The 12,759-nt window shown below is 46.3% G+C and overlaps 1 protein-coding gene across 2 annotated transcripts in view; it reads right to left on the reverse strand.

The window, feature by feature from the left end:
• The window catches only part of SAR1B (secretion associated Ras related GTPase 1B), a 111,805-nt gene that overhangs the window by 55,815 nt on the left and 43,231 nt on the right, over positions 1–12,759 (reverse strand). For both annotated transcript variants that reach the window (XM_083181801.1, XM_083181800.1), the window contains exon 2: positions 1,728–1,803. In XM_083181801.1, the coding sequence (XP_083037927.1) occupies positions 1,728–1,785 (58 nt within the window). In that variant the 5' untranslated portion in view covers positions 1,786–1,803. The remainder of the gene's footprint in view (positions 1–1,727; positions 1,804–12,759) is intronic.

Consider the following 12,759-nt stretch of genomic DNA (forward strand, 5'->3'; position numbering starts at 1 on the left):
TAGGCATAATATGGTTCAAAGGGCTTTACTGTGTGTGGCATAATTTCCAGTGAGCATTACTGAGTTTGGCATAACATGGCACAATAGGCATTACGGTGTGTGGGGTTACTTTGGTGCAATAGGCATTACTGTGTGTGGCATAATGGTCATTACTGTGTGTGGCATAATGTGCAGTGGCATTACTGAATTTGGCATAATATGGCACAATGGGCATTACTGTGTGAGGTTACTGTGGTGCAATGGGCATTACTGTGTGGGGCATAATGTGGCACAATGGGCATTACTGTGTATGGTGTAATGTAATGTAAAAGCTCTGTGAGCAGGGCCCTCCTGCCTTTATGTCGGTTTATTACGACCCGGTTAGTTTTATCACTATTTCCAATTGTAAAGCGCAACAGAATATGCTGCACTATATAAGAAACCATAAAATAAATAAATAAATGGAATTATTTTTAGGTCCTGAAAGACAGGATGTATTTTGTAGTGTCAGCCATATGTCTCATATCATGTTCTGCAGACTAAAGCCCATCTGTGCCTCTCCATAATCTAGTCACAAGACTAGTCTAGGGGGATACGGTCATTGGGTCACCAGCAGGAAGGTCGACACGCAGGAAGGTCGACATGGTCATTAGGACGACAGTCAAAAGGTCGACATGGGGTTTTTCACTGCTTCTTGAGCTGACATGTGCCGACAGGCGGCATTTCATTCACTACCACCCACTAGGGCGTGGTGGGAGAATACAATAGTGTGCCCGAAGCATGGTGAGTGCAGCGAGCCATGCGAGGGGACGCGGTGCTACGTTTCAGTTTCCATGTCAACATTCGGGTCAAAACAACAGTGAAAAACCCCATGTCAACCTTTTGACTGTCAACCCAATGACCATGTCGACCTTCCTGCATGTCAACCTAATGCTTGTCGACCTACTTGCTGATGACCCTATGATCCATACATTTCTAGGGAGCATAGGTAAATGGGTCAACCCATATTAGGTGGAAATGCATTGGGTCGACACATGAAATAGACATGGCTAAGGTCTACAGGGTTGGAAGGTCAACACAAGCCTTCTGTCGAAAATGTGAAGGTCGACAGTCAAAAGGTCAACATGAGTTTTTCACTTTTTCACCAGATGTCGACATAGCCATGTCAACCTATTTCATGTGTCAACCTTAAGCCGTCGACCCAATGCATGTCGACCTAATGACCATATGCCCGTCTAGCGTAGACCCAACAGATCAAGGGCGAGATGTATCAACTGGAAAATGCGGTAAAACCCCAGTTTTACCGCATTTTGCAATGTATCAAAAATGATACCGCATTGAAGGGTATCGCCACCTTTGGGTGGCGATACCCTATAGAAGCCTATGGGCTTCTTTTCGCCGCACGCCGCCGCAAACCCGCGGCCTCACCGACCCCCCCTCTGGCTTACCTTCCTGAAGGGTCCTCCTGGACCCTGGAAGGTAAACCCCTCCTCCCCCTAGCGAAGCAGCCAGACATCCTTCCGGCTGCAGGGGGGAGGAGCAGGCGCCGGGGACAGCCTGCTTAACTGTCCCCGGGGTGAGGGGAGAGTCAGGCACACCAGAGTACAGGTATCGTGGGGGGGCTCCGTCACCGCACCGCGATGCCAGCCGCATACGTTAGTACATTTTAATACATCCCGCCCCAAATCTACAAGTTTAAACCAAAACTGATTCTGACTGAATTCAAACATATTTTCTTCCACTCTTACCTAAAAATTGAAGCACGCTGCTGAAACCACTGGAGATCCAACTGAATAGAAAAGACATATCCAAAGCTCAGTATGCCTAGAAGATAAAAAAAAATATGAGATCCTTTGAGATTTATGCCTTTCCTTTAGCTCCTAGCAGACTGGGATCTAGTCAAGAAAAAAAAAAAAAAAAAAGATCCTCTTTTATTGCCTGGGCAAAGAGCATTCTACTTAAGAAGTGTCATCAGATAGTATTAGAAAGGTTAATGTCTGTAAAGTAACTGCCTCCGACAATGAGAATTCTTAAAGTTAAATAAATTTGTATTAAGCTGTGTCAATAAAATTCAGAGCTGAGTTGGCGATAAGTGTGATATGGTTAATTCTACAATGTGAACATCCAGCAAATATATCTGCAAAAACAGCGTGTTTATTATTATTCGAGAAATCTACCACATTTTATTTTATGTATTTATTTATTAAGTTATATACAGTAGCACAGCGTATTTTATTGCACTTTACAATAGGAGACATCATTTTTTCCATGGGCTTTATAACATCTTATTATATGATATATTATTATTATAATTTTATTTATAAGGTGCCACAAGTGTTTCGCAGCGCCGTACAAAGGAACAATACAGGGAGACAAAACAGTATTATATTGAATAAATAACAAAAATAGAGTACAAATAAAGAGCGCCACAGTTCACTACACATTACAGCTTAAATATAAACAGTGAGGACTCAATCAACATACTATAAGAGGCTTAAGGCCAATAATGGAGATGAGTATGCGGACGAAGATGGTCACTGAGTGTTTGAGTATAGGAGAGCTGTGAGTGAAATGTGAAGAGAAGTGGACTTTAACAACAGGAGGGAAGAGGGAGCACAGTGCTCAGCGTCACAAGGCGCACAGTGCTATACATAATATTATATGCACAGTGCTCAGCATCATGAGGGGCACAATACTAAACATAATATTATATGCACAGTGCTCAGCATCATGAGGCACACAATGCTATAAATTATATTATGTGCACACTGCTCAACATCATGAGGCGCACAGCGCTCAGCGTCACAAGGCGCACAGTACTATACATAATATTATATGCACAGTGCTCAACATCATGAGGTGCACAGTGCTCAACATCATGAGGTGCACAGTACTCAACATCATGAGGCGCACAGTGCTATAAATCACATTATATAGGTGCTGGACGGGGTCCCGACAGTCATTAACCCGATGTCTGGATCCCGACTGTTAAAACACTGACGGCTGGGTTCCCGACGGCCGTTGGCTATTTTCCCTCGTGGACCCCCATAGAGGGAGAATGGAATAGGTGGCGAGCGTAGTTCGCCACCTTGCCCGCAAGGGGCTTTGTTGCGCTGGCCACACTGAGTCTGGCCAGTCGGGATCCCGACGTCAAGATAATGACTGTCGGGAACCTGACTGTCGGAAAAACATACCACACCGAATTATATGCACAGTGCTTTAAATCACAGGATATGTATGCATAGTGCTATACATCACATAAGGCTGACAGTGATATATGATGTACGTAGTACTATACATTACAGAAGGCGCACAGTGCCATATATCATAGGATGTGCATAGTGCTATACATCACAGAAGGTGCACAGTGCTATACATCATAGGATATGCATAGTGCTATACATCACAGAAGGCGCACAGTGCTATACATCATAGGATATGCATAGTGCTATACATCACAGAAGGTGCACAGTGCTATACATCATAGGATATGCATAGTGCTATACAGCACAGAAGGCGCATAGTGCTCTACATCACAGAAGGCGCACAGTGCTATACATCATAGGATATGCATAGTGCTGTACAGCACAGAAGGCGCATAGTGCTCTACATCACATAAGGCGCACAGTGCTATACATCATAGGATATGCATATGGCAGTACGGATGGTGTAGTGGTTAGCATTACTACCTCACAGCACTGAGGTCATGGGTTCGATTCCCGCCATGGCTCTAACTGTGCGGAGTTTGTATATTCTCCCGTACTTGCGTGGGTTTCCTCCGGGTACTCCGGTTTCCTCCCACACTCCAAAAATATACTGGTAGGCAAATTGGCTCCCAACAAAATTAACCCTAGTATGTCTGTGTGCGTGTACATGTGGTAGGGAATATAGATTGTAAGCTCCTCTGGGGCAGGGACTGATGTGAATGTTCAAATATTCTCTGTAAAGCGCTGCGTAATATGTATGCGCTATATAAGAAACTGCTAATAAATAAATAAATAAAATAAATAGTGCTAGACAGTGGCGGATTCAGGGGGGGGCACCTGGGCACGTGCCCCCCCTGTCATTCATTTTGTAGATGAGGACCAGAGCTTTCCAACGAGCCCAGCCCCATGTCTCTAGCCCCCCGGGAACCGGAGATATCGCATGGCAAAACTGTAACATTTTTTCCCCATAGAATAATATTGGACCTGTCAATTCCGACCCCCACCCGGTTCCGACGGCTGCCAGTTCCCCCCCTGGCATCACAGGAGCTTGTGGTTGACGTCATTCAATTCCAAATCACTGGGCCTTCAATATGATACCAGGATGGTCCATATCGGTCAATCGGTTCCAGAGATATAGCATGTAAATCGATTTTTTTTATTTTTGAAATGTAATTTCATGGCTGTTCATGTTCTTTGAGGGCAGATTACTCTGGAACCAAACTTTCCAGTTTCACAGGACCAAAATCATTCAAAGCCCACTCAAAAGTTCTTCAATATGATACTTGTCTCATGTAAATGGGTCAGTTAGTTCCGAAGATATAGCCGGTTAAATGAGATAACTAGTTAAAAGGGGGGAGGGGTGGTTTTCTCTCCCCCTCACACCAGAAAATGCAGGGACTAGGCTGGTGTAAAAGGGGCCAACCTGGGAACGCATTTTCTGGTGTGAAATGGGTATTATTTCAAATAGCTGGGACCTGCAGTGCTCGGAATACAGCCAGGCTCTGCCACTGTCAGTGGCTATCACTTCTGCCTGGCGGCGGCTGTCCCCCATTTACCACGAGCATGTATTCCCCGTTGGCAATGAGCATGTAATCCCACATGGCAACGAGCATGGAACCTCTGGCAATGAGCATTGGAACCCTTGGCAATGAGCATGTAGATAAGCAGCACTTACTGTATGTAGCATAATTTTTAATAGGCATTATGGTGTTTGGCATAATACATAATGGACATCATGCCGTGCAACTTAACGTGCAATGGACATTATGGTGTAAATGTTTAATGCGCGCCTTTGGTGGACAATGTCCCTGTTTATGAAGCGTATTGTGAATTTTTGGCTTAATCTGTGTGGCATTATGTGAATTCTGGCTCAATCCGTGTGGAATTATGTGAATTTTGGCTCAATCCATGTGGCATTATGTGAATTTTGGCTCAATCCGTGTGGCATTATGTGAATTTTGTCTCAATCCGTGTGGCATTATGTGAATTTTGGCTCAATCCATATGGCATTTTATGAATTTGGCTCAATCCGTGTGGCATTATGTGAATTTTGACACAATCCGTGTGGCATTATGTGAATTTTGGCTCAATCCATTTGGCATTATGTGAATTTTGGCTCAATCCATTTGGCATTATGTGAATTTTGACACAATCCATGTGGCATTATGTGAATTTTGGCTCATTCCATTTGGCATCATGGGTAAGGGGCAAGTATAATGGGGTCTAGTATTTTGTTGCATAATGTGTAGAAGTTGGATATGGTGTTGTACACTACACTCAAGGACATGCCCCCTGTTGAGTGGCCACACCCCCTTTACCAGAGCGCGCCTTCGGCGTGCGCACAACTACATCCTTCACTTTTATTGCCATGGTGGGCCTGTGCACTTTAAATGCCAGGGCCTATTTTTAATCCCATTGCCACCCTCTCTCTGCTGCTCTCTTAGCATGTACACTGGCACCACTAACACTGGCCCTCCCCCACCTAAACCCTCTTTTATCATGGTGCCCCCCTGTCATTTTTTCCTGGATCCGCCCCTGGTGCTAGACATCACAGAAGGCGCACAGTGCTATACATCACAGGATATGCATAGTGCAGTGGCATAGCTACATATTTGGCAGACCCTGCGGGGAGCAGCACCAGCAGAGTCTGTGGTGGGCGCCGCTGGCTGAACTGACAGGTGACCCAGGCAGCAGTGAACCCTGAGCTGGTCCCGCCCTGTACATATCTAATATGAGCGGGGACCAAGTGCAGTGCATATTGAATGAGCGGTTCCCTGCCCCGTGCATATGTAACTATGGTGCCCGTAGTCCATCGCCTCACCCCTTCTTGGGGGGGGGGGGGGGGGAGGGCGCCAGAATTTTTTTGGGTATGGGAGAGAAAAATTTCTAGCTACGCCACTGGCATAGTGCGGTACATCACAAAAGGTGCACAGTGCTATACATCATAGGATATGCATAGTACTATACATCACAGAAGGCGCACAGTGCTATACATCATAGGATATGCATAGTGCTATACATCACAGAAGGCGCACAGTGCTATACATCATAGGATGTACATAGTGCTATACATCACAGAAGGCGCACAGTGCTATACATCATAGGATATGCATAGTGCTATACATCATAGGATGTGCATACTGCTATACATCACAGAAGGCGCACAGTGCTATACATCATAGGATATGCATAGTGCGGTACATCACAGAAGGTGCACAGTGCTATACATCATAGGATATGCACAGTGCTATAGATCACAGAAGGTGCACAGTGCTATACATCATAGGATGTGCATACTGCTATACATCACAGAAGGCGCACAGTGCTATACATCATAGGATATGCATAGTGCGGTACATCACAGAAGGTGCACAGTGCTATACATCATAGGATGTGCATACTGCTATACATCACAGAAGGTGCACAGTGCTATACATCATAGGATATGCATAGTGCGGTACATCACAGAAGGTGCACAGTGCTATACATCATAGGATATGCACAGTGCTATAGATCACAGAAGGTGCACAGTGCTATACATCATAGGATATGCATAGTGCTATACATCATAGGATGTGCATACTGCTATACATCACAGAAGGCGCACAGTGCTATACATCATAGGATATGCATAGTGCGGTACATCACAGAAGGTGCACAGTGCTATACATCATAGGATATGCACAGTGCTATAGATCACAGAAGGTGCACAGTGCTATACATCATAGGATGTGCATACTGCTATACATCACAGAAGGCGCACAGTGCTATACATCATAGAATATGCATAGTGCGGTACATCACAGAAGGTGCACAGTGCTATACATCATAGGATGTGCATACTGCTATACATCACAGAAGGTGCACAGTGCTATACATCATAGGATATGCATAGTGCGGTACGTCACAGAAGGTGCACAGTGCTATACATCATAGGATATGCACAGTGCTATAGATCACAGAAGGTGCACAGTGCTATACATCATAGGATATGTGTAATACCCTGGTACTGCAAGAGTTAATACCATTTAGACCTAGCTATGCATGATAAAACTATTTCCTGTGCACTGATTGGGAGAAGTTTGGGGATCAGGCAGTGATCACATGCAAGCCTCCTGCAGAGGGGGAAGACAGGAAGTGTAGTTAGAAACAAAGTAGCAGATTCAGCACAAGTTTGGAGTGAACAGTGAAGGTGCATGGATGGTTGCTGGGGCCATGGAATGGCTAACTGACATTTCCATGGTCCCCAGCTTTGGAAACAGCAGTCATGAGTTGCACCCCTTCTATGGAGAGAGCAGCAGCACCTGTGGGTGCTTTTCTGCAGAGCAACATGAGGAGAATGCAGCCCCTCACAGCACATGTGGGGAGTGCTGCCAGTCCCAGCAAGGCACCAGAGAGAGCGAGAGAGAGAGATTGCAGTGTGAGAGCAGCAATACACAGAGACCAGTGAGAGGGTGATGCCCACCTGTAGAGGTGCCCTAGAAAAGTGCCAGGTATGAGTCTCAGGAGAGGACATATCTGGGTGAGTGGTCGAAGCCACGCGGCATGCTGAGTAGCCCCCCATTGACAAGAGTCCTTGTTATGTATGAGAGAGACAGTAACCTGTGATGTGTAGCACTACTGGTCCCAGGATGCCCTGGTAGGAACTGCTGTTCGCCATATTTATGCCGCTGCAATTAAGTGATGTGCTGGAGGAGGTGCCTTGATGGAACTGATGTAACCGATATGATTAATGTGCTGGAGGAGATGGAATGATAAGTGACCTGATGTAACCGTTATGCTGTGTGCTGGAGGGGAGTGTTCAGAAGGTTTCCCTGCTTCATCCCTGCTATAAGTTAAATAAACTGTTTATTGCTGTTTTATGAGATGGCCTGGCACCCAATTCTTTCTGCGCTGCACTGACACCTGTAGTCCTCTCCCACAATGCAACCGTAAATAAACTCCTGATTATTCAGGTGACCCCCTGGTACCTGTGCCTTACCCATGACCAGCCGGAGGAAAGTAAGTGTGATGAACCATAGCCAGTGACTGCAGGTATGCCATACCTAGTGCCAGTGGGGTTTTACATATGCATAGTGCTAGACATCATAGGATATGCATAGTACTATACATCCCAGAAGGCGCACAGTGCTATACATAATAGGATATGCATAGTGCTCTACATCACAGAAGGCGCACAGTGCTATACATCACAGAAGGCGCACAGTGCTATACATCACAGAAGACGCACAGTGCTATACATCATAGGATGTGCATAGTGCTATACGTCACAGAAGGCGCACAGTGCTATACATCATAGGATATGCATAGTGCTACACAGCACAGAAGGCGCACAGTGCTATACATCATAGGATATGCATAGTGCTCTACAGCACAGAAAGCGCATAGTGCTCTACATCACAGAAGGCGCACAGTGCTATACATCAAAGGATATGCATAGTACTATACATCAAAGAAGGCGCACAGTGCTATACATTATAGGATGTGCATAGTGCTATACAGCACAGAAGGCGCACAGTGCTATACATCATAGGATATGCATAGTGCTCTACAGCACAGAAAGCGCATAGTGCTCTACATCACAGAAGGCGCACAGTGCTATACATCATAGGATATGCATAGTACTATACATCAAAGAAGGTGCACAGTGCTATACATTATAGGATGTGCATAGTGCTATACAGCACAGAAGGCGCACAGTGCTATACATAATAGGATATGCATAGTGCTATACATCAAAGAAGGCGCACAGTGCTATACATAATAGGATATGCATAGTACTATACAGCACAGAAGCCGCACAGTGCTATACATCATAGGATATGCATAGTACTATACAGCACAGAAGGCGCACAGTGCTATACATCATAGGATGTGCATAGTGCTATACAGCACAGAAGGCGCACAGTGCTATACATAATAGTATATGCATAGTGCTATACATCAAAGAAGGCGCACAGTGCTATACATAATAGGATATGCATAGTGCTATACAGCACAGAAGGCGCATAGTGCTCTTCATCACAGAAGGCGCACAGTGCTATACATCATAGGATATGCATAGTGCTATACATCACAGAAGTCGCACAGTGCTATACATCATAGCATATGCATAGTATTATACATCACAGAAGGCGCACAGTGCTATACATCATAGGATATGCATAGTGCTATACATCACAGAAGTCGCACAGTGCTATACATCATAGCATATGCATAGTATTATACATCACAGAAGGCGCACAGTGCTATACATCATAGGATATGCATAGTGCTATATATAACAGAAGTCGCACAGTGCTATACATCATAGCATATGCATAGTATTATACATCACAGAAGGCGCACAGTGCTATACATCATAGGATATGCATAGTACTATACATCACATAAGGCACACAGTGCAATACATCACAGAAGGCGCACAGTGCTATAAATCATAGGATGTGCACAGTGCTATACATCACAGAAGGCGCAATGCTATACATCATAGGATGTTCGGTACTTATATGTTAGTTGTGCGCCCACTATAGTACACTCATACCCCCACTATCCATGTCGGCATGGAGGAATTTATATAGTGTGGCAAATGCAGCGAGCCACCGAGCCTGAAGCGTGGTGAGCACAGCGAGCCCCGCGAGGGGACGCGGAAGAGTAAGCAAATAGCTTAGTGGGCGCCCAACTAACATAAGTACCGGATGTGCATAGAGCTATACATCAAAGGATGTGCAAAGTGCTATATGTCACAGAAGGCGCACAGTGCTATACATCATAGGATGTGCATAGTGCTATACATCACAGAAGGCGCACAGTGCTATACATCATAGGATATGCATAGTGCTATACATCACAGAAGGCGCACAGTGCTATATATCATAGGATATGCATAGTGCTATACATCACAGAAGGCGCACAGTGCTATACATCATAGGATGTGCATAGGGCTATACATCACAGAAGGCGCACAGTGCTATACATCATAGGATGTGCATAGTGCTAGACAGCTCAAAAGGTGCATAGTGCTATACATCATAGGATGTGAATAGTGCTATACATCACAGAAGGCGCACAGTGCTATACATCATAGGATATGTGTAATACCCTGGTACTGCAAGAGTTAATACCACTTAGTTTTATCATGCATAGCTAGGTCTATTTCCTGTGCACTGATTGGGAGAAGTTTGGGGATCAGGCAGTGATCACATGCAAGCCTCCTGCAGAGGGGGAAGACAGGAAGTGTAGTTAGAAACAAAGTAGCAGATTCAGCACAAGTAAAGTTTGGAGTGAACAGTGAAGGTGCATGGATGGTTGCTGGGGCCATGGAATGGCTAACTGTCATTTCCATGGTCCCCAGCTTTGGAAACAGCAATCATGAGTTGCACCCCTTCTATGGAGAGAGCAGCAGCACCTGTGGGTGCTTTTCTGCAGAGCAACATGAGGAGAATGCAGCCCCTCACAGCACATGTGGGGAGTGCTGCCAGTCCCAGCAAGGCACCAGAGAGAGCGAGAGAGAGATACCCCTTTTCCACTTGCAGTCCCGGGTTATACCCGGGAATGTGTTCCAGGATGCTTCCCGGGACACTACCCGGGAATGTATCCTTTCACATTGCATTCAGACCCGGGATCGACCCGGGACAGCCCCATTCACACATTCCCGGGTATGACCCGGGAGTGCAAGTGGATCCAATAGACACCGGGGGGCTGCACTCTGCCTGTGCCCTGGACGCACTTCCCCTATGCTGGCCTCGTCCGAGTCGCTGTAGTGGGAGTGGGGGGAGAACTCTCCCGTCACTTCTGTGCGATCTCGGGGAAGTTTTCCTCTCGTCCCCCCCCGGGGGAGGAAGAGGCGGAGGCCGCCTTCTGTGAGCCATCCGCCGGGTAGGGGTGGTAGGCGAGCGGCTCCAGCGAGTAGTCCCCGGGGAACCTGCTCCTGGCCTCCTGGCCGGGGTGCAGCGGGTACGCGGGGCAGGGCTGCGGGTGCTCGGGGGAGCCTGCAGCAGGTCGGCAGCTTCTTGCTGGAAGCAGCTTCCCCGATAGCTGTAGCGTAAAGTCCCGTGTAGCCGATCGGGACCATTCACACTGACGGCATCCCGTGTCGATTCCGGGTCCTACCCAGGTCAGGACCTGGGTAGAGATCCCGGAATGCTGAACACGGGAAGACCCTTTCACACTGCACTAAATCCCGGGATGATGCGCGTTCACGTGCAAAAACCCGGGATATTTTTGCAAGTGGAAAAGGGGTAAGAGATTGCAGTGTGAGAGCAGCAATACACAGAGACCAGTGAGAGGGTGATGCCCACCTGTAGAGGTGCCCTAGAAGAGAGTGCCAGGTGTGAGTCTCAGGAGAGGACATATCTGGGTGAGTGGTCGAAGCCACGCGGCATGCTGAGTAGCCCCCCATTGACAAGAGTCCTTGTTATGTATGAGAGAGACAGTAACCTGTGATGTGTAGCACTACTGGTCCCAGGATGCCCTGGTAGGAACTGCTGTTCGCCATATTTATGCCGCTGCAATTAAGTGATGTGCTGGAGGAGGTGCCTTGATGGAACTGATATGATTAATGTGCTGAAGGAGATGGAATGATAAGTGACCTGATGTAACCATTATGCTTTGTGCTGGAGGAGAGTGTTAAGAAGTTTTCCCTGCTTCATCCCTGCTATATGTTAAATAAACTGTTTTTTTGCTGTTTTATGAGATGGCCTGGCACCCAATTCTTTCTGCGCTGCACTGACACCTGTAGTCCACTCCCACAATGCAACCGTAATTAAACTCCTGATTATTCAGGGGACCCCCTGGTACCTGTGCCTTACCCATGACCAGCCGGTGAAAAGTAAGTGTGATGAACCATAGCCAGTGACTGCAGGTATGCCATACCTAGTGCCAGTGTGGTTTTACATATGCATAGTGCTAGACATCATAGGATATGCATAGTACTATACATCACAGAAGGCGCACAGTGCTATACATCATAGGATGTGCATAGTACTATACATCACAGAAGGCGCACAGTGCTATACATAATAGGATATGCATAGTGCTCTACATCACAGAAGGCGCACAGTGCTATACATCATAGGATATGCATAGTACTATACATCACAGAAGGCGCACAGTGCTATACATAATTGGATATGCATAGTGCTCTACAGCACAGAAGGCACATAGTGCTCTACATCACAGAAGGCGCACAGTGCTATACATCACAGAAGGCGCAGTGCTAGACATCATAGGATGTGCATACTGCTATACATCACAGAAGGCGCACAGTGCTATACATCATAGGATGTGCATACTGCTATACATCACAGAAGGCGCAGTGCTAGACATCATAGGATATGCATAGTACTATACATCACAGAAGGCGCACAGTGCTATACATAATTGGATATGCATAGTGCTCTACAGCACAGAAGGCACATAGTGCTCTACATCACAGAAGGCGCACAGTGCTATACATCACAGAAGGCGCAGTGCTAGACATCATAGGATGTGCATACTGCTATACATCACAGAAGGCGCACAGTGCTATACATCATAGGATGTGCATACTGCTATACAGCACAGAAGGCGCAGT

The sequence above is a fragment of the Crinia signifera genome, chromosome 4 (assembly GCF_055691185.1).
Source record: "Crinia signifera chromosome 4, ASM5569118v1, whole genome shotgun sequence".
In the NCBI taxonomy this organism is placed as follows: Eukaryota; Metazoa; Chordata; class Amphibia; order Anura; family Myobatrachidae; genus Crinia; species Crinia signifera.